The 22,191-nt window shown below is 41.6% G+C and overlaps 1 protein-coding gene across 4 annotated transcripts in view; it reads left to right on the forward strand.

The window, feature by feature from the left end:
* The window catches only part of CBLB (Cbl proto-oncogene B), a 121,241-nt gene that overhangs the window by 59,807 nt on the left and 39,243 nt on the right, over window positions 1-22,191 (forward strand). For all 4 annotated transcript variants that reach the window (XM_054387654.1, XM_054387400.1, XM_054387485.1 and 1 more), the window contains 4 exons: window positions 11,117-11,273; window positions 14,270-14,391; window positions 18,536-18,673; window positions 21,028-21,115. In XM_054387654.1, coding sequence (XP_054243629.1) covers window positions 11,117-11,273; window positions 14,270-14,391; window positions 18,536-18,673; window positions 21,028-21,115 — 505 coding nt within the window. The remainder of the gene's footprint in view (window positions 1-11,116; window positions 11,274-14,269; window positions 14,392-18,535; window positions 18,674-21,027; window positions 21,116-22,191) is intronic.

The raw sequence follows: 22,191 nt of genomic DNA on the forward strand, positions 1-22,191 counted from the left end.
TCTGGGGAGACATTACAAAGGCCTTCAGCTACCTGAAGTGGGCTACAAAAAAGCTGGGGAGGGACTTTTTACAAGGACTTGTAGTGAGAGGATGAGGGGGAATAGCTTTAAGGTGGATGAGGGGAGATTTAGACTGGATATCAGGAAGAAATTCTTGACAGTGAGGGTGGTGAGACACTGGAATAGGTGGCCTAGGGAAGTTGTGGATGCTCCTTCCCTGGAGGAGGTGTTCAAGGCCAAGTTGGATGAGGCCTTGAGCAACCTGGTCTAATGGGAAGTGTCCCTGCCCATGGAAGGGGGGTTGGAACTAGATGATCTTTGAGGTCCCTTCCAACCCAAACCATTGTATGAATATGAATGTGAACAACTCAGGTCTGCCCTTATCTTGTTCACACTTGACTCTTTTCTTCCCTGACTCATCCCCTGGAACACTTCTTTCTAATCTTTTCAGGTTCAGAGCTCTTGGGATGCCTTCGTATGCTTTGGGTTTTTCCCTGCTTACGTAAATTTCTTTATAAAATGCAACTTTAAATATGAACTCCCAGTATTAATGCTTTGACCTCCACCCTCTTTTCTCAGGGTTTTGGGATTTTGAGATTGTTGGTTTGGTTTTGGGTTTTTTTGTTGTTGTTATTGTTGGTTTTGTTTGTTTGTTGTTTTGTTTTGCTTGGGATTTTTGTTTATTTATTTCCTTAAAGCATCCATGCACCAAATATCCCTAGATTTTTGGATTTTGCGTTATTTGTTTTTTTGTTTTTGTTTTTTATTGAAGCATCACTGCACCAAATATGCTTAATTTTGAGAGATCTAGTTAATTACCTTGGTTATCTAGAATAGCCTGGATGTTTTCTGAATTCTGTCATGTCAGGTGTTTTACTTTCACATCAGGTAAATAAGCAGCGTTGGTAATGCAGCTCTTTTCTAGTAAGCAGAATCTGGTTTGGTTAACTGTCTACCAAACAGTCAACAGTTGAGCTGTGCTAGGCAGCCTTGCCATTTTCTCAGGTTTAGTTATTGAATCATAGAGTTTGGAAAACAATTCTAAGTTCATTGATTGCAACCATCAATCTAACACCACCATGGCTGTTCAACCATGTCCCAGCATGCCATGGCCACACGTTTCTTGAACACCTCTAGGGACGGTGACTCCACCACCTCTCTGGGCAGCCTGTTCAACCTGAACAACCTTTCAGCTAAGACATTTTTCCTAAAGTCCAACCTAAACCTCCCCGGCACAATTTCAGGCCATTTTGTCTCATCCTATCACCTGATTCTAGGGAGAAGAGACAGACCGCCACCTCAGTCCGACCTCTTTTCAGGGAGTTGTGGAGAGCAATGAGGTCTCTCCACAGCCTCCTCTTCTCTGGACTAAACAATCCCAGCCCATTCAGCTGCTTCTTACAAGACCTATTTGTTCTCCAGAGCCTTCACCAGCTCCATTGCCCTTCTCTGGACATCCTCTAGCACATCACAGAATCACAGAACCAGGTTGGAAAAGACCTTTGAGATCATCAAGTCCAACCTATCACCCAACACCATCTGATCAACTAAACTCTGGCACTAAGTGCCTCATCCAGTCTTATTTTAAACACTTCCAGGGATGGTGACTCCACCACCTCCCTGGGCAGCTCATTCCAAGGGGCAATCACTCTTTTTGTGAAGAATTCAATGTCTTTCTTGGAGTGAGGGGCTGAAAACTAACCTCAGTAATCAAGGTGCAGCCTCGCCAAGTATGGGGGCACGATCGCTTCCCTATTTAATTGTGCTCAAGTAACTATAAAACATGTAACAACATGTATGTCAAATAGACAGCTGAGGAAATGGGTTTTGCATCATTATGTTTAATTTCATTGTTAAACAAAATGCCTGAAGCATTTTAAACATTAATTATTTTCTGTTTAGAAATACTTGGCAGGAATACCTGCGAGCCACATCTTTCACAATGGGTTTGTCATGACAAATTAGTTTGCAAATATTCTAGTATCTCTTCCTGGAAGCATAAAGGTTTTGGGTGTTGCAAAGAACTGATAAAATCTATTTTTAACCTGCTGACTTAACGATAGGCCCTCAGGACAGTCTGAAATCTCCAACTCTAGGTAGGTGTGCAGAGCAATGAAGAAGTGCAGGGAGGAACTATAATGCATTTTTCCTGGTCTGCAACTCTACAGGGCAAGCCTAGCCACCTCAGTTGTTAGCAAAAAGCAGTTTTGAAGTCACTCAGTGCTGCTGCTCAGAATTAGAGCAGAAATAAAAAGTAAGTTGTACTGGATATTGGCTTCTGGGTAAACTGTGGCACAAGAAAGAATTCTGATGCGATTCTATCTGACTGGAAGGAGGGATTTTGAACTATTAGATTAATTTGTTAATTTTTTTCAACATGTTATCATAAAAAGAATACTCCTGTTTATGAACAATGAATTGGAGGGTTTTATATAATCCTACTATGACAGTAGTGAAATGGAGAAGGTGTGATTTTTGAATTTGTACTGTTTACAGAAGTACAATTACTGGAGCAAGTGATTTCAGTGGAATGACTCTTCACCTCTGGTTTATCATTACAGTTGGGCTGAAGGAAATCATAATTAAATGTACATTCAAACAGTAATGTTAAACGGAACTGTGAAATTGTGAGGCATGTAATCAGCAGTTACATTTGTTTACAGATGCTTTAGTAACCCCCAGTGGATTGTAAATATGCATATAAACCATAATCTGATAGCTTCTTCATTATCCACATTTTATTACTGTATAGGGCTTGATGTTAATTTCTCCTGATTCCTCACCCATTTTAATAGCATCTTACAGCTTTTCTAGTTTTCTGTTCTCAGCAAAAATGTGTGAAATGAGACTGGGAGCAATCTTGAACTGAGAAGAGTGGGTAAGGTGACCTAAGAGATCTGGATGGATGGAGTAAGGCCAATTGCTTAAAGTTTAGCAAGATCAGGTGCTGGATATGGCATGCGGGTTTTGACAACCCCATGAATGCTCCAGGCTTGGACCAGAGTGGCTGGAAACTACCAGGCAGAAAATGACCTGGGAGTGCTGGTTGACAAAACCACATGTGCCAGCAGTGTGCTCAGGTGGCCAAGAAGGTCACCAGCATCCTGGCCTTGATCATCAATAGTGTGGCCAACAGGAGTAGAGAAGTGATTGTGCTCCTGTAGTGGGCACTAGTGAGGTCACTCCTTGAATATCAGGTTCAGTTTGGGGCCTCTCACTCCAAAAACCTTGAGGTGCTGGATTGTATCCAGAGAAAGGCAACAAAGCTGGTGAAGAATCTAGAGAACAAATCCTGTGAAGGGTTGTTTAGTCTGGAGAGGAGGAGGCTGAGGGGAGACCTCATTGCTCTCTACAATTTCTTGAAAAGAGGCTGGACTGAGGTGGCAGTTCATCTCTTCTCCCTAGAATCAGGTGATAGGATGAGACAAAATGGCCTGAAATAGTGGCAGAGGAGGTTTAGGTTGGATATTAGGAAAAATGTCTTAGCTGAAAGGTTGTTCAGGTATTGGAACAGGCTGTCCAGAGAGGTGGTGGAGTCACTGTCTCTGGAGGTGTTCAAGAAACGTGTGGACGTGGCAATTTGGGACATGATTTATTGACCATGGTGGTGTTAGGTTGATGGTTGGACTTGATGATCGTAGAGGTCTTTTGCAACCAAAACAATTCAATGATTCTATGGTCTTTCCAACCTCTGAATTTAAAAGATACAGTGGAGTTCTGCAGGGTTTTATAACTATTGAAATTTGTGATTTGTGGCTGTCTTCATGTCGCAGAATGAATCAGCAGGATAATGTCAGTGTGCAAAGTTTTTCAACTCTCCGTAGTTCTGCCCATTATTTTTAACTTTTAAAATTTTACTTTTCATTGTGAAACCTTAAAAAATTGTCATTTGTCTCTTGTCATTTTTTTAGCATATAGAAAAACAATGTGGCTGTTGGTTTCTCAGCATCAGTTAAACAGGGTATTTTAGATTCATCATCTGAATTTTCAGTGCCTGTGGTTCTACTGTGGTCAGTGCTTTTTGTCTTAGGGTAGAACAGACATAGCCTCCATGGCTTGGGTTCAGAGACGAAGCAGTAAACCAGGCAGACCACAAAGCAGAATGTAACTTGAAAACATTTGCTGTCAGAAGGTGAGACCTCAGATATATTTCTTTACTGAAAAGTGGTTAGGCATTGGAATAGGTGGTGGAGTCACCATCCCTGGAGGTGTTCAAGAAATAAGTGAATATGGCACTTCAGGACATGATTTAATGACCATGGTAGTGTTAGACTGACGTTAGACTGATGAGACAACGTGGTAGTGTTGGACTCGATGATCTTTGAGGTCCTTTCCAACCCAAACGATTCTATGATTCTGTGAACTAGGTGTAACATCTTGTCAATCCCCTTAATTTATTACTTTATTTCTTCTTGCCCATGATAATGCCTAATTACTGTTGCCTGAACTCTAAAAATAAGGACTGAGGAGGTGGTTGTGGCCCAGAGAGCTTCAACAAAGGGAAGACCTTCTCACTCTCTACAGCTACCTGAAAGGAGGTTGTAGTGAGGTGGGTGTTGGTCTCTTCTAGTAACCAGTGGTAGGATAAGCAGAAATGGTCTCAAGTTGCAGCAGAGGAGGTTTTGATGGGGTATTATAATGAACTTCTTCACTGAGAGGCTTCTCAAACTGTGGAATGGACTCCCCAGGGAGGGAGACCTCCCCATCCCTGGAGGACTTTAAAAGATGCTGAGATGTGATGTTGATGGACGTGGCCTCTCGCTTCAAACCGAAGCAGCAGTCTTAAGAAAATGCTTTGTTCAGTGGTGATAAACCAAAAGTCCACACTGCTCACTTCAGACTTGCAAAGAATGTTGTTTCTGGGTCGGTATTTGCTGGAATGTTTTTGAGTTTACTCTGGTTGCAGTAAATGCCTTTTTCATGCGGTGTTTGCTGGCAGCATTTGCAGACAAAAATGCTCACTGTAAGTCTTAAGTTACACAGGTGCATGTTTACCTTCCTAGACATACTTGTGGTCTGCTCTGGATCAAATGGGAGCAGTGTCACTTGGACATTCCAGCGTAGCTGCATCTCTGCAGTTCTGCTGAAATGCTCCACTCTGCACGCTCAGAAAATATTTGCTTCCTCCCCAAGTTTATTTTCATGTCTCTGGTGTTTTAATAATGCAGCAACATTCAGGGAGTTAAAGCAAATCCTGCATGCACGTGATCAGGGCAGGAGGGAGGGGAGGACCTAACTTCCTCTGCTAAATTGCTTGGAAATGACATGCTGGATACTAATCCTTCTCCTTTAGGCATCTGGAAGTTGTGTGGGTGGTGATTAAGATGCTGTGTTTGAGATGAGAGAATCACAGGATGCCAGGTTGCAAGGGACTCCAAGGATCATCTAGTCCAAACTTTCTAGGTGATAGCATAGTTGAAATTAGATGTCCCAGAGCCCTGTCAAGCTGAGTATTGAAACTGTCCAATGCAGAGGAATCTGCTGCTTCCCTTGGGAGATGATTCCAGTGTCCAACTGTTCTCATGGGGAAACATTTTCTTCTGGATTCCAATCAGAATCTTCCCCCACGAATAACTTGGCCCCACCACCCCTTGTCTTTTCAATGTGACTCCTTGTAAAAAGGAAGTCTCCGTCCTCCTGGAGGCCATTCTTGATGAATTGGTCTGCAGTAATAATGTCTCCCTTAAGCCTTCTCATCTCAAGGCTAAACAAACCCAGATCTCTCAGCTTGTCTTCACATGGCAGGGAGTGACACTTCCCTTTGATGTGTATCAATACAGATATCATCCTATATAACAGTATTTTTAAAAAGCTTATACTTAGATGGGGACATTTTGGAATTTGTCATTCAGAGAGGTTGTGGAGTCGTCTTCTTTGGAGACAGTCAAGACTCACCTGGATGTGTTCCTGTGTGACCTGCCCTAGGTGATCCTGCTTTGGCAGGGGGGCTGAATGATCGCCAGAGGTCCCTTCCCAATCCCTAACATTCTTTGATTCTTCAGATTTGCTCATTAATTTTGTCATGGCAGAAGATATGTGGAAAAGTAGTGTCATTTTGAGAGGCTTGAGGGAGAAATGGTTTATTTCAGAGTTGTTAACTCTGTTATTATGAGACAGCCCCAAGGTAAATGCCAACATACAGGTAGTTCTCTGAGACAGAAATGATGTGTACAGAAAGCCTCTTCAGGTGGGGGTTCCATCTTTTCTACCCTAATGTCAGGTAATAGAATGAGAGGAAGTGGCCTGAAATTATGCCAGGGGAGGTTTAGGTTGGATATGTGGAAAAATTTCTTTATGGAAATAGTGGTCAGGCATTGGAACAGGCTGCCCAGGAACACAGTGGGGTCACCAGGTTTGGGACATGTGTGGACATGGCATCTAGGACATGGTTTAACAGCCATGGTTTAACAGACATGGTGCTGTTAGGTTGACATTTGGCCTTGATGATCTTAGAGATCTTTTCTAACCCAAACAATTTTATGGTTCCATAATTCTACAATTTTGTGTTTTCTTTCCTTAAATTGATATGTGTTTGCTTCTGTCCTAATGATGAAGAAAGGCAGTACAAAAACAGTGTCTGGATGAATCTTTTCCTAAAAGTTTGACAGACCAAGATTAGGTTTTTGTTGTAAAAGGTCATGTATAACCTTTTCCTGCTGTATAAAGCTTGTGTTTCAGCTTTCATAATTCTTTTACCCTTCTAAAATTAATCTCATTGAAGCTTTGGAATTAATTGTAAGTCTTAATAAAGTAACATGTATCACAATAACCATACGCATATGGAAGGTAGTCAGGTATTTTTGTATTATTTCACAGAATCAACCAGGTTGGAAAAGACCTCAGAGATCATCAAGTCCAACCTATTACCTAATACCTAACACCTCCTGACAACTAAACCATGGCTTCGAGTGCCACATCCAATCTTTTTTTGCACACATCCAGGGACGGGACCTCCACCACCTCCCTGGGCAGCACATTCCACTGGCCAATTACACTTTCTGTGAAGAACTTTCTCCTCACCTCGAGCCTTAACTTCCCTTGGTGCATCTTGGGACTGTGTCCTCTTGTTCTGTTGCTGGTTGCCTGGGAGAGGAGACTAATCCCCACCTGTCTACAACCTCCTTTCAGGTAGTTGTAGAGAGCAATATGGTCTCCCCTGAGCCTCCTCTTCCTGTTTTTCCCCAAATTATTTTTCCCAGTGGTATCCTAGAGTTTGTCCAGCAGGTAAAGTTGTCCTCCCGCTCTACTTTGCCCTGGTGAGACCACATCTGGAGTATTTTGTCTGGTTCTGGGCTCCCCAGTTCAAGAGGGACAGGGAACTACTGGAGAGAGTGCAACAGAGGCTGTGAAGATGATGAAGCAATTGGAACATCTGTCTGATGAGGAAAGGCTGAGAGACCTGGGGTTGTTCAGCCTGGAAAAGAGAAGGTTGAGAGGGGATCTGACCAGTATTTAAAGATATCTGAAGGGCAGGTGTCAAGGCAACATCCATCTCGTTTCACTGGTGTCTGGTGAGAGGATGAGGGGCAATGGACACAATCCAGAACACAGGAGATTCCATCTCCACACGAGGATAAACTTCTTTGCTGTGAGGGTGGAGCCCTGGAAACAGGCTGTCCAGACAGGTTGTGGAGTCTCCTTCTCTGGAGATTTTCCAGAGCCACTTGAACAATGTTCTTGTGTGGCCTGCCTTAGGTGATCCTTCTTTGGCAGGGGGGTTGGACTCAATGATCTCCAGAGGTCCCTTCCAACCTCAACCATTCTGTGATTCTATGGTTATAAAAAGAGAAACTGTTACCAAAGCACTGGGTGTATCTGTTCCTAATTTGTGCATGTGTAGTAGGGCTCTTAACTTTGGACATCAAACATTTGAGGGAAGTACATTCACTGTGTAGTACCATCCTTCCTAGAATATTGTCTCACCTGGCATTGTGTGTGCTCTGCTGGGAGGGTGACCTTACATGACTACTGATAAATACCCAAATACTGAGACACTGCATTTCCTCAACCTAGTCCTACAGAGAACTATTGTTAACCGAGATGTCAAAGCACATCTTCCTGCTGAGCTGTAGCAGAGCTGACTACCTCATCTCCTCCTAGACAAGGGCCTGTAGGTCAGCCTAATAGCGTGAGGCATGTTCAGAGTACCTGCCAGTCTCTACTGCAGTCTGTCATTAGGGCATGAGGAAATGAATATTGCAAGGACAAAGATCACTGAAAATGTTGATAAGAGATATCTTCTCTGATTCAGGACCAGTGCCACTGCAAGCAATATTTAATTACAAACAGGATCCTAATTTCTTTTCTTTATTTCTATAAAGGCAATATTGTTTTTCTGTTTAAATATATAAATATCTTTAAACAACAATCTAAGCATGTTATTAACTAGGACAGCCCCAGTCTCAGTCTTGGTTTGATTGCTCATGTTTTCTTCCCCCTCCCACTGTACCTGCCACCTCCCCAAACAACTAAAGTAACTCTTTGGATCTGAATGACGAAAAAGAGCCTTCAAAGGCTGTATATTCCCTGAAACACAGGAAAGCAGCAGCACTGAAATGTCCATTCAAACAGAATGAGAGAACTGGGCTTGTTTATCCTGGAGAAGAGGAGGCTGAGTAAAAACCTCATTGCTCTCTACAATTCTCTGAAAGGAAGTTGGAATGAAATAGAGTGAAGTCTCTTCTCCCTAGTATCAGGTGCTTAGAAGGAGAGGGAATGACTGAAATTGTGCCAAGGGAGATTTAGGTTGGTAATTAGAAAAAATTACTTTGCTGCAAGAGTAGTCAGGCATTGGAACAGGCTGCCCAGGGAGGTGGTGTAGTTGCCATCCACCTGAAGGTGTTCAAGAAATGTGTGTCCATGGCATTTTGGGACATGGTTTTGTGGCTGTGGTGGTGTTGGACTCCATGATCTTAGACGTGTTTCCTAACCTTAATGATTCTGTGATTTGACTCCATTTTTTCTAGCTATTTTATTATGTTCCTGTATTTTTATTGCATCAGTCATTCGCTGCATTTCAACGTGGAAATAAATCTACTTTTTTACTGGGAGGTTTGTATTGAGAAAGTCACAAATGATGAAATGTGAATTTTAATAGATCTCAGCAGATACTTTCATCTGTGTATGAAAAACAGGAAACCACAAAGAGCTGAAAAGAGATACCACATCAGATGCCATTTAAGAAAGAATGCACATCAAATTTTGATTATGGTGAAGAGAGAATGAAACATTGTGCTGAGTTCAGGGGACTAAGTTGGCAAATATTTGTCAGTTCTCTCCTGGTGTTACAGTTGTCTTAATCCAAGTGCCTGCTGCTTATTTAATCCCTGAAATGGTTTCTGATTGTCTTTGTAAACCACTGTAAATGGTTACAGCGCTGGGATCACACTGAAATGTGGTTAGAAAAGTTTGTTTTGCTGGGTTTTTTTTAATGTTGGTCGAGTTTTAGAGTTTTTATTTTGGGAAGAAGGGGTTTGGGAAGAGGTGGTAGGGGGACTTGGGGGTGTTTGTTTGTTTTGCTGGTTTGTTGGTTTTTACAGAATCTCAGAATGGTAGGTGTTGGAAGGGACTTCCAGAACAGATTAGGAGTGACCTGCTGGAAAGCAGCTCTGTGGAGAAGGAGCTGGGAATGCTGGTGGACAACAAGTTGGCTATGAGCCAGCAGAGCCAAAAAAGCCAATGGTCTCTTGGGGTGCATAAAAAAAAATGGGGTCAGCAGGTGGAGGGAGGTTCTCCTCCCCCTCTGTTCTGCCCTAATGAGGCCAGACCTGGAGCTTGTGTTCAGTTCTGGGCTCCCCAGCTCAAGAGAGACTGGGAAATACTGGAGGGAGTCCAGTGACAGCATCTACCAAGATGCTGAGGGATGTGTTTGCCCTTGCAAAAATAAGGCAATGTGAACTAATCAAAATTGCAAGAAATATTGATGCATTTGAGAAGCCTGTGTCTTTTGTGATGTTTGCAGTTATTTCCCAAATGCTACTATGAATATCCTGCAAATATTTGTATGTTGTTAAATAGACATATGTGGGTTATATTTGGGTTCATTAAAATGTTTTTGAAGTATCACTTGATCTGCTCCCAATGTGAGGTAGAATTTTTTTTAAAGAGATGGTGTTAGGGCTTTGTAAAATGTGGATTTAACCCTGATGATATGAGAAGAAGAATTGCTGCTATGGAACAAATTTTCATGGTTTTCAGAGTGATAACAGAGCACTTTCAAGGGATCAGCCTCATGTGAGATTTCAAATACAAGCACTTGTTTGGTGACGTTGGAGTGAGGTGGGACTCTGTCTCTTCTCCCTATTATTAGGTGATAGGATGTAAGGAAATGACCTGAAGTTGTACCAGAGGAGGTTTAGGTTGGGAACCAGGAAAATGTCTTTGCTGCAAAAGTGGTCAGGCATTGGAACAGGCTGCCCAGGGAGGTGGTAGAGTCACTGTCCCTGGGGTGTTCAAAAAACGTGAGGGCATGGCACTTTAGGACATGGTTTAATGGTTTCCCACCTTCTCCTGCCTTCACTACTGTCTGAAAACCCTCCCTGTCCTGCAAGTATGTGTGAAGGTGAAGATCTGAGATGATGTGTGTTTGAATACTGATAACAGTGCTGGGCTCCGACAGGCTTTGAACCGTTGTCAGTGGTATCTCGTTGATTGCTATCACAAAGCTTGACCAGTGTTCGTGAGCTTCAGCTATAAATCCCTCATCGCAGGACATGCTCCACTGATGCTTATCATTCTGAGAAGAGTCTGAATAAGGAAGTTCTTTGCCAAGCGCAGGTCTTTGAGAAGGTGTTAGGTTGGTTGCTACACCTTCTTGGTAGGATATTTCCATTTCTGTGGTCTTTCTCTTTTCCTTTTAAGGAAGCTTGAGTATTTATTGTTGTAATGTAAATGACACTGTGCTTGGCTGTCTTTAAAGAGAGGTAAAAAAATATTCTTTCATTTACTTAATGCTGCTTTCAAAAAACTTCATTTTAAAAAAATATTTGGTTTTTGTCTTTAGAGAAATCAAAACAAATGGTCGACTTCTTTTAAAATTCCAGTCTGATGTCTAAATAAGGTATCAAATTTTAAGTATGTGATTTTATTGAATGTATTATTTCCACCTCTCTCACAGAACTATAGTGCCATGGAAAGTGTTTAGGCAGTGCCTTCATGAAGTTCATCAGATAAGCTCTGGTTTGGAAGCAATGGCTCTTAAATCTACTATTGACTTGACCTGCAATGACTACATTTCAATTTTTGAATTTGATATCTTCACTAGATTATTTCAGGTAAGATTTGAATATTTAGATACTTCTATGAATTTGAGAAGCTTAGTGCCCTGAGGCAAGTACCTACAGGTCAAGGAAGGAGATGATTTTGGAAAAACTGGATTAAATGAAACACTAGAATTCTAGAAATAGAATGAAACACAAAAGTTCTTCACTTTTTATGTGAAGGGCTTTTTTTGTGAAGTCCTTCAGAGATGCTTGGGGAATCAAGACCTATGTCTGAAAAACTAGAAGTATCAAGCAACACCTGCCTCATTTCCACATGTATTTAGTATGATTAGCATATCTTTGTGTTTGCTGCTTGCTTATGTTTCACTATTCTTAAATGCCTTCCTAAAAAAGCAGACCTTCAGGTACATACCTAAGTTTTACTTCTGTTTTCCGTGTGCTTTTGTCTAACCCCATGAGGGAAGTTGTGTATGACTTTTTAGGCTGAATGTAGACCTGATTCTTTATTAACGTATTTTTGCCTGTAATGCTCTGCTGTTTATTTACAGCAAGGGACTTTTTTTGGGGAATAACATTAATTGTATTATTGTTCATAGGTAATATGTATCTGAAATGCCTCTGTTAATTCTGTGTCCCATCTATAGAACATTCTTGAACTATTTTAATTGATGGTTTGCATCCATATTAGCTGTAGCCATTCTGAATTTGGCAATGGGTGTTTCTTTTGTATATAAGAATCTTTGAGCTGTACAACCACTTGTTTGTGGTCATTTACTTTCTTTGCCCCATGTAGGAATAAACTGGTGCACAGCCTCAAGTTGCACCAGTCTGGTGCAACTTGATTAGGTATTACCTGAAAGGGGCCTACAAGAAGGCTGGGGAGGGACTGTTGAGAGGGGCTTGTAGTGATAGGACAAGGGACACTGGTTTGAAACTAAAGCAGGGTAGGACATTAAGAAGAAGCTCTTAACTGTGAGGGGTGTTGAGACACTGGAATGGGCTTCCTAGGGAGGTTGTGGATGCCTCATCCTTGGAGGTGTCCCTGCTGTCAGCAGGGGGCTTGGAACTAGATGGTCTTGAAGGTGCCTTCCAACTGAAGCTATTCTATGACTTATTTTCCATATTCTGTAAGCCAATGTGTGTCTGTTTGCGTTAGTTTCTCGGTAAGGCCAATGCTGCTTGGATTCATAACTGCACTTTGTGCTAGAAACAGATTAGCAGCACTGAGACGTGGAAGGAGAGAAGACTGCTTAGGATTAACTTTTAATTTGACAAAGAAGCAGAGAGAGATTTTACCCAAACATCTTACCAACTGGTGCAATACCTGTGTAACTGTTGAAGTTGACTTGCACTGAGCTTGGTCTGAGAAGCTCTCCCAGAGGTTATGTTTTGCTTCTAGTTTTTAAACAGCTTCTGTAACTACGTGCACAAACACCCACAGAGAGAAAATCCCAGTTGCTGCAGTAATCAAATCACTCCTTTGACAAGTGTTACAGAAAAGCTATGTGTCCAATGATGCTTATTTACAGCAAAAAAACCCTACATTAGCTGCAGGTTCTGTAAGTGAAGTTGCTCCCCCTGCCTCCCCACTTGATGCACGCACAGCTTCAAGCACTATGTTCTTTCTCCTGTGAAAAAAGACTGAGAGACCTGGGGCTCCTTAGTCTTGAGAAGACTGAGAGAGGATCTTATTAATGTCTATAAGGTATCTGAGGGGTGGGTGTCAAGATGAAGGAGCCAGTCTCTTTTCGGTAGTGCCCAGTAATAGGACAAGGAACAAAGGGTGTAAGCTGGAACACAGGAAGCTCCACCTCAACATAAGGAGAAACCTTTTGGCCGTGAGGGTGCTGGAGCCCTGGTGCAGGCTGCCCAAAGAGATTGTGGAGTCTGCTTCTCTGCAGACTTTCCAAACCCTCCTGGACAACTTTCTGTGTGACCTGCCCTAGGTGATCCTGCTTTGGCAGTTGGATTGGACAGGACGATCTCCAGAGGTCCCTTCCAACCCCTAACATTCTATGATTCTTTGACCAGAGATGAAAGTAGCACAGCACAATACCTAGATGCTTTGAAGAGAGAGTGTACACATAGTTTCCTGTTTAACATTTCTGGTTTTGTAATACTCTGTTTGCGTGCAAAAGAAGAGCTCTGAGTTCCTGCCCTTTGATTTTTCAGTTGCACTGTCACATCACTTTTTAGGCGTAGCAGTAGTGTGACATTCTGTAGACAGTCAAGGTCAAGAGAGGTGATTCTCCCCCTCTACTCTGATCTACTCTACTCTAGGTGTGACCCCACCTGGAGTACTATATCCAGCTCTGGTGCCCCTAATGCAAGAAGGGCATGGAACCATTGGAGAGGGTCCAGAGGAGAGTCACAAAGATGATCAGGGGGTTGGAGCAGCTCTGCTATGAGGACACGCTGAGGGAGTTGGGTCTGTTCAGCTTGGAGAAGAGAAGGCTATGGGGAGACCTTATAGCAGCCTTCCAGTATCTGAAGGGGGCAATAGAAGAGTTGTGGAGGGACTTTTCACAAGGACCTGTGGTGATAGGACAAGGGGCAATGGTTTTAAACTAGAGCAGGGTAGGTTTAGATTGCACATTAGGAAGAAGTTCTTTGATTTGTGAGTGGTGAGAAACTGGACTAGGTTGCCCAGAGAAGTTGTGTTTGAGGTCTGATCCCTGGAAGAGTTCTTTAAGGTCCCGTGCTCTCCAGCTTCTAACTAAACATGATGTTTAATATTCCAGGTTACTACAAGTAGGAGATCCCTTAAAGTCAGGGTCTTCAGAGCCTTAATACAAAAATTTACACTTGGTCTTCACTGAGTAATCTTTTTGAAAGAACTCTTGTAGCAAAGCTCGGTGTATAGGATTATCTTCTGTCCTATTTACACCTTCACCAACAGTTCTATTTTTCAGCTGAAAGTAAAGCACTTCAGACAAATAGAGTTTTACTAGAAACATGTAACTGCATGGCTGCATCTATTTGTTGGTTAAATCTCTTTTCTTTTTCTTCTTTCTTTTTTTTTTTTCTTTTTTCTCTTTCTTTTTTAGCCATGGGGTTCAATCTTAAGGAACTGGAACTTCTTAGCTGTAACACATCCTGGATATATGGCATTCCTGACATATGATGAAGTAAAAGCAAGATTGCAGAAATACAGCACAAAGCCTGGGAGGTGAGACGTTTTGCTGATTATTGCTTTCCAGATAAAACCTGCAGTCTCAAAAGCTTCAGATGACACTAAATTTAATGGGAGTGTGGATCTGCTGGAGGGTAGGGAGGCTCTGCAAAGTGATCTGGTCAGTGGGCTGAAGTCAGCTGTATGAGGTTTAACAAAGCCAAGTGCGCTTGGGTCACGACAAACCTGAGCAATGCTCCAGGCGTGGGGCAGAATGGCTGGAAACTGCCTGACAGTTGACAGCTGGCTGAACATGAGCCAGCAGTGTGCTCAGGTGCCCAAGAAGGCCACCAGCATCCTTCTTAGATCAGGAATCCTAGATCAGGAATGATGTGTCCAGCAGCAGCAGGGAAGTGCACTTTTAGTGGGCACTGATAAGGCTGAACCTTGAATCCTGCGTTCAGTTTTGGGCCCCTCACTCCAAGAAGGACATTGAGCTGCTGGAGTATGTCTCTGGGATTGAGAATTAAATTCTTATTCTGTGAGTCTTATTTTATGATTATATGATTAGAAAATAATTTTATATTCTAATATAGAATCATAGAATAATTAATTTTGGAAAAGGCCTCTAAGATCATCAAGTCCAACCTTCTACCCAACAACTTCAGGGATGGTGACTCCACCACCTTCCTGATCAGCCTGTTCCTGTACCTGACCACTATTTCAGGAAAAAAATTCTTCCTAATATTCATATATTAGTTACCTTTTGTTTTGTTAGTTTTACCTTTCAATTATGGAGATTTTTTTTCCCCCCCTAATGTTTAGTTGTCTAACTTAGCTGCAAAGTCCCATGTACACATAATTAAATATATGTACTTTTGAAATTCATTAGCAACAGATTTGTTAGCATCTATTAACAGCAACATTTATACCCATCTTTTGATCTTTATCAACCAATGTACTGCATCTTGTTAAATTACCTGCTGGTCAAGTGCATGGATAACAAGAGTTTTGTGGTGCCAGCGGAATAACATGGATTTCTAGCTTTGCACTCACAAACAATATTATGGAATTCAAGTAATTAGGTTGATTTTTGACTGTGGTTGTTGTACTTAGTATTTTCAGAATCACAGAATGCATCAGGTTGGAAGGAACCCTCAAAGGTCATCTTGTCCAACCTCCCCACAGTGAGCAGGTGCACCTCCAACTAGATCAGGATGCCCAGGACCACATTGAGCCTAGTCTTGAATGTCTTCAGGGATGGGACCTCAACCACATTCCTGGGCAACCTGTTCCAGTATTTCATCACTCTCATTGAGAGGAACTTCTACCTAATGTCCAACCTAAATCTACTCTGCTCCAGTTTGAAACCATTGCCCCTCATCCTGTCACCACAAGCCCTTCTAAACAGTCCTTCCCCAGCTTTCCTGCAGGTCCCCTTCAGATACTGAAATGTAACTATAAGGTCTCCCTGGAGCTTTCTCTTCTCCAGGCTAAACAGCCACAACTCTTTCAGCCTGTTCTCGTAAGAGGGGTGCTACAGCCCTTTGCTCATCTCTTTGGCTCTCCTCTTCAGCAGTTCCATGTCCTTCTTGTATTTGGGGCTCCATAGCTGGACACAGCAGTTCAGGTGAGGTCTCACCAGAGCAGAACAGAGTGGCAGAATCACCTCTTTTGACCTGCTGGCCGTACTTCTTTTGATGCAGCCCAGGATACCATGGGCCTTTTGGGCTGCAAGTGCTCACTTTCTTCTGATTATGATTCTGTGATGATAAAAGAGAAGTACCAGAGAAATTATCTATAGTTACGACATGTAGCTGCCTTTATGATCGCTGGAAATGGAGAGTTCTAAGATCACTTTCTATTGCATATTAGGAAATGGCTTTCTGAATTGCATAGGTGAAATGCAGGAGTATGAAAGAGAAGATATCAAATTAAATTGCTTCTTCAATTTGTCTAAAACATCCCGGAAATGGCAAGATGATAAATGAATAATAAATGAATATTTATTACTTCAGTTCAATATTTATCCTACAGAAGGTTGCAAGAGCTATTCCAAACTTCAGGGAGGCTGCATTTCTTGTTTTAAACAGTTTGGAAGGAAATAAAATACTGATGTTTAATTAAGAAAAGCTGCGCTCTGGTACAAAACTGAGTTTGTGATGTTTCATTGTATTATGCTTTTCTGAGTGAGGTTTTTGCTATGAAATGGTTTCTGACATGAAAGACACTAGAGATTTTACTGAAAGGAACTAATCATGATACTATTGCCTATAATCATGGAATCATAGAATGTTAAGCTTTGCAAGTCACCTCCAGAGATCATCCATTCCAATTCCCCTGCCAAAGCAGGATCACCTAGGGCAGGTCACACAGGAACATGTCCAGGTGGGTTTGGAAATTCTCCAGAGAAGACTCCACAATCTCTTTGGGCAGCCTGCTCCACTGCTCCAGCACCCTTACAGTAAAGAAGTTTCTCCTCATATTGAGGTGGAACTTCCTGTGTTCCAGCTTGAACCCATTGTTCCTTGTCCTATTACTGGGCAAGCACCAAAAAGAGTCTGGCCCCTGCATCTTGACACCCAACACTCAAATCTTTGCAGACGTTAATAAGGTCCCCTCTCAGCCTTCTCTTTTCAAGACTAAACAGCTCCAGGTCTCTCTATCTTTCTTCATAAGAGAGATGTTCAAGTCTCTTCATCATCCTTGTAGCTCTCTGTTCGACTCTCTCCAGTAGATCCCTGTCTCTTGAATTGGAGAGCCCAAAACTGGATACAGTATTCCACGTGTGGTCTCACCAGGGCAGAGCAGACGGGGAGGAGAACCTCCCTAGACCTTCTGGGTAAACTTTCCTTGATGTACTGCAGGATGCCGTTGGCCCTTTTTATTTATATTGACCCTATTTATATTACTGTCCCATACATAACTTCTGTCCACTAGGACTCCAAGATCTTTCTCCATGAAGCAGCTTTTCTTTCTGCTGTGCTCTCTGTGTACATTATATATACTCCCAGTTATCACCTGTAACACTCAAATATTTAAATTTAAGTCCAGTTGGGTTGGTATTATCTGGAATTTTCATAAGTACAACTGACACTTCCTCTGTCCTGTTCACCTCCTCTGGCACACATGAAAGTAATATTGCTAGTAGAGCAGTTTTTATTATTCATCATTCACATTTCTGTTGCAACTAAAGATATTTGGTATTTCACCTTCCATTAGTCCAGGTTATTGGCCTGTGAAAGATATATATATATATTATAGCTGTGGAGATTTGATAATATAATTCTCTGTTCTGGAAATGGTTTATGGGCATGTCTAAATGTATATAGTAGGACTTACCACAATGAAGGTGAAGCTTTCATGTGGAGAACTGAAAAGCAAACAAAAGAAAAGTTAGGGTTAGAGTGCTACTGTTACCTTATTTCTTCAACAGCGTAAAAGATGCAGGTTTACTTATGGTGTACAAGGATATGGTTTAGTAGTGGCCTTGCTGGAGTTGGGAAACGGTTGGACCTGAGAATCTGGTGTCCCCAACAAAAGGAGGACATTGAACTGTTGGAGAAGGGTCTACAGGAGGCCACAAAGATGGTCAGAGGGCTGGAGTACCACCTCTGTGGGGACAGGATGGGATAGATGGGGTTGTTCAGCCTGGAGAAGAGAATGCTCCAGGAAAACCTTAGAGCAGCCTTCCAGTACCCGAAGGGGGCTATAGAAAAGCTGGGAAGGGACGTTTTACAAGGACTTGTAGTGCTATGACAAGGGGCAATGGATTTAAGCTGGAATAGGGGAGATTTGGACTGGATTTTGGGACCAACTTCTTTACAGTGAGGGTGGTGAGACACTGGGAGATGTTGCCCCGGAGGGCCATGGAGGGCCCCTCCATGAAGGCCAGGTTGGATGGGGCCTTGAGCAACCTGGTCTAGTGGGAGGTGTCCCTGTCCATGGCAGGGGGGTTGGAACTAGATGACCTTTAAGGTCCATTCCAACTCAAAGCATTTTATGATCTTAAAGGTCTTTTCCAACCGTGGTGATTCTGTGATACGAGGTTATACAAGGAACATGTGGCAGAATTAGGACTCTGTCCCAAACCTTCAGAGACCTAATTCAGTGTCTTAACCAGAGTCCATCCTTGCTCTGTTCTCTTGTTTTGCCAAACTCTGCTTAGCACTGACTTTTTATTCATCCTGTTTTTATCAAGCTACATTTTCAGACTGAGTTGCACTCGTTTGGGACAGTGGGCCATTGGATATGTGACTGGTGATGGGAACATACTGCAGACCATACCTCACAATAAGCCTTTGTTTCAAGCATTGATTGATGGCAGCCGGGAAGGATTGTAAGTACAACTTCCTTTAGTCACCACAGATAGGAAATTCTGATTTCCTTGTTCTTCTAATGCTTATATGGGTAGTTATTAAAGGTCTTTGAAACAGAAACTCTGGATATGGTGGTTGGTATTTCTTTGGAGTTGAAAGACCATCCCTTTTATTTGTTTGAAAAACACTTGTTTCCAGGTAATTCTGTTAACCAAAGTTAACAAAAGTTAACCAAAGCCTTATCTCATAGCAGAGGAATTCAAAATAGATAATAAAATTGGGCAGCTGTCACATTGGTTCCTCAACACATCAGCACCACTGCCACCTTGTCTTGCTGTAAGAGTCTCAAATGCACTTAAGCTTATTGAACAATTACTACTGCCAGTTACTCATGTGTCTAACCCTGGGCAATGATTTGAAAGCTGTGTAATTGTTTTTTTATATATTGTGGAGCCAGAACATTTGCCAGCTTCTAACAGTTTACTGAAAAGATTTATAATTGTAAGAGAATATAGCTTTGTAAGATGTGGTAAATTTTTTCTAGGTTGGCTGAAGTAACAAACAAATTCTTGGTGTCAGAATCTTTTCACTGAGACACATGTTTTGACATAGGCATATGATCATAATGGGGAGAAAATTTTAAAAAAGAATGAGAAACCCTTTACAATCTTGGAATTTTTCTTGGTCCAATAATATTGTTTTCAAAATATGAGGATTTCATACTTGTAATAAAAACCACACTTACAATGATAGTGTTTCCGTTGGACAAAAACTGAACAAAACAAAACAAACAAAAGACCCCACAACCAAAGCTCCAAACAAACAAAAAAACAACAAAACCCCCCCAACAAAACAAACAGGAAAAAAAAAAACCTACAAAAACTAGATCTGAGAGTTGGATCTGTTCATCTTGGAGAAGAAAAAGCTCCGGGGAGACCTTATAGTGGCCTTCCAGTACCTGAAGGGGACTGCAGGAAAGATGTGGAGGGACTTTTTACAAGGGCTTGTAGTGATAGGATGAGGGCAATGGCTTTGAGATGGAAGAGAGAAGATCTAGACTGGATATTAGGAAGAAATTCTTTATAGTGTGGGTGGTGAGACACTGGAACAGGTTGCCCAGGGAGGTCGTGGATACGCCCTCCCTGGAGGTGTTCAAGGCCAGGTTAAATGGGGTCTTGAGCAATCTTGTCTAGTGGAAGGTGTCCCTGCCCATGACAGGGGGGGTTGGAACTAGGTGGTCTTTAAGGTCCCTTCCAACTCAAACCATTCCATGAATCTATGATAGTATTTAATGCAGAGTGAAGTTTTTGTACCCTACTTAAATATAACTTTCTCACGGTATGATTTAACAGTATGTCTTTCAAGAACCTGTTTCCAAGTAAGATAAATCTGAATACAGAGTAGCTTAGGGTCTCTGGGATATCATTTGAGCTATTATTAAGTTCTCACAGGATTGAAAGGTCTCCATCTGTTCTTACTTAAATTCCAGTCTGCATTTTGGATTCTCAGTGCCGATTCTTGTAGTAACATACACAGATTTATACACATCTTATACACAGAGATATACACATATATTATAACTTTATAGTATGTTTTTGATACACATATATATATCATAATACACACAGATACGTATATAGAATGTGATCTCTATCTCATTATACACACAGATATACACAAATGTGTGTTGCCATCTGTTCTGCTCCATTAATTCATAGATCATAAAATGATTTAGGTTGGAATGGACCTTAAAGATCATCTAGTTTCAACCTCCCTGCCATCAGCAGGGACACATTCTACCAGGCCAGCTTGCTCAAGGCCTCATCCAACCTGGCCTATAGTCACCAATTGTGATGCTTTCATTCAAGAGGTCATCAAGAACATAACCAAGTATAAGTTCATTCTGAAGTGAAGCTACAGAATAATACCTTTGTGCTACCCCTAGAAATTTATCTAGTAATCAAAGCTCAGATGCATTCTAGTGGTAGCTGTGCATGTGGAATCAAAAATCTTTCCTGTAGTTTTATAAATGCCCCCTCCCTGAATGTGTTCAAGGCCAGGTTGAATGAGGCCTTGAGCAACAACCTGCTCTAGTGGAGGGTGTCCCTGCCAATGGCAGGGGGTTTGAGCTAAATGATCTTCAAGGTCCCTTCCAACCCAAACCATTTTACGAATTTATGAAAGTGTGTGTGTCAAAATGGATATGTAGCAATTCACTTGCACACAAAAGAGAAGAAAAATGGCTGAGGCAAGATGATGCATTTTAGTTCATGTCTACTGTAACTTATTTTGCTGCTTTGAAATGTCAGAGGTATTATTTAGCTAATAAAGCTAGAGAAATGTGCTGATTTATAACAGTCTTCATGTGATGCAGCTATCTGTTCCCAGATGGACGAAGTTATAATCCTGATTTGACAGGATTATGTGAACCCACACCACATGATCACATAAAAGTCACCCAGGTATGTTGCACAGTTTGTTATTTCGTAATTTTCACTTGCCTTTGTATCTCATCTCACAGTGAAAATAAGCTATTATTAAAATGTGTGAAATTCATGAGGGAAAATATGTCATTGGTAGAAGGGCTTAGATGAAGAAGAGGATAATAATGCTTTAAACCCTGGAGCTGATGGTGATGCAGACAGCATGGTTTGTAATTTTTTGTTTATTCTGAGCCTCTTCCAAGTGAGAAATGTGTTAATGGCTATTAAAGATTTTTCTGATAGTGATGTTGCAGGTTTATATATCCTGGTGCTTCCTTTTTGATTGTGGTTGGGAATACAGAAATAAAATCAAGATAGTTTTGATAATTGAATAAGAATGGGACAATTTGTTGACAGATCTAGAAGAAAAAAAGTATAGTATCACAAAGATGCCAATTTTAGGATCTCTCTCCTTTCTGTCTATTGGGCAAATTAAAAGAGAGGTAGGTAAAAGCAGCAGAATAATTAAATGCCTGAAGGCAGTTGGCTTGCAGAGAAAATTAGAATATGTAGATATTTTTGCAGTAATGTTAAATGATGATATGATAAATTAATGTGCAGATGTTTGATACCAAGGTAATAGGTTGTAGCCACCACCATGCTTGATTAAAAATGGTACTGAAATTAACATTAGGAGGTTAAGGTCAAATGTGTAGAGCAATTTCCTGACAAAAGTGTAGAACCATAGAATAGAATTGTTTCAGTTGGAAAAGACCTCTATCGTCAAGTCCAACCATCAGTCTAACACCACCATGGCCATTGAACCATGTCCCAGCATGCCATGCTCACACTCCAGGGACGCTGACTCTACCACCTCCCTGATGGGCAGCCTGTTCCAATGCCTGACCACTCTTGCAGGAAAGAAATTGTTCCTAATCTCCAACCTAAACATCCAGACTTGAGGGTATGTTTAAGCAAAGTCATCAGACCGATACAAGCCATGCAGTTTTCAGATGGTCTTCAATTTCTCCAGAGCAAGCTCAATGACCTGCTGCATGTTCTGTAATTCTAAGTGCTTTATGTGCATTCCATCTCAAGAAATAGTTTAGGAAAGA

Source organism: Indicator indicator, chromosome 1, assembly GCF_027791375.1.
Source record: "Indicator indicator isolate 239-I01 chromosome 1, UM_Iind_1.1, whole genome shotgun sequence".
Classification (NCBI taxonomy): Eukaryota; Metazoa; Chordata; class Aves; order Piciformes; family Indicatoridae; genus Indicator; species Indicator indicator.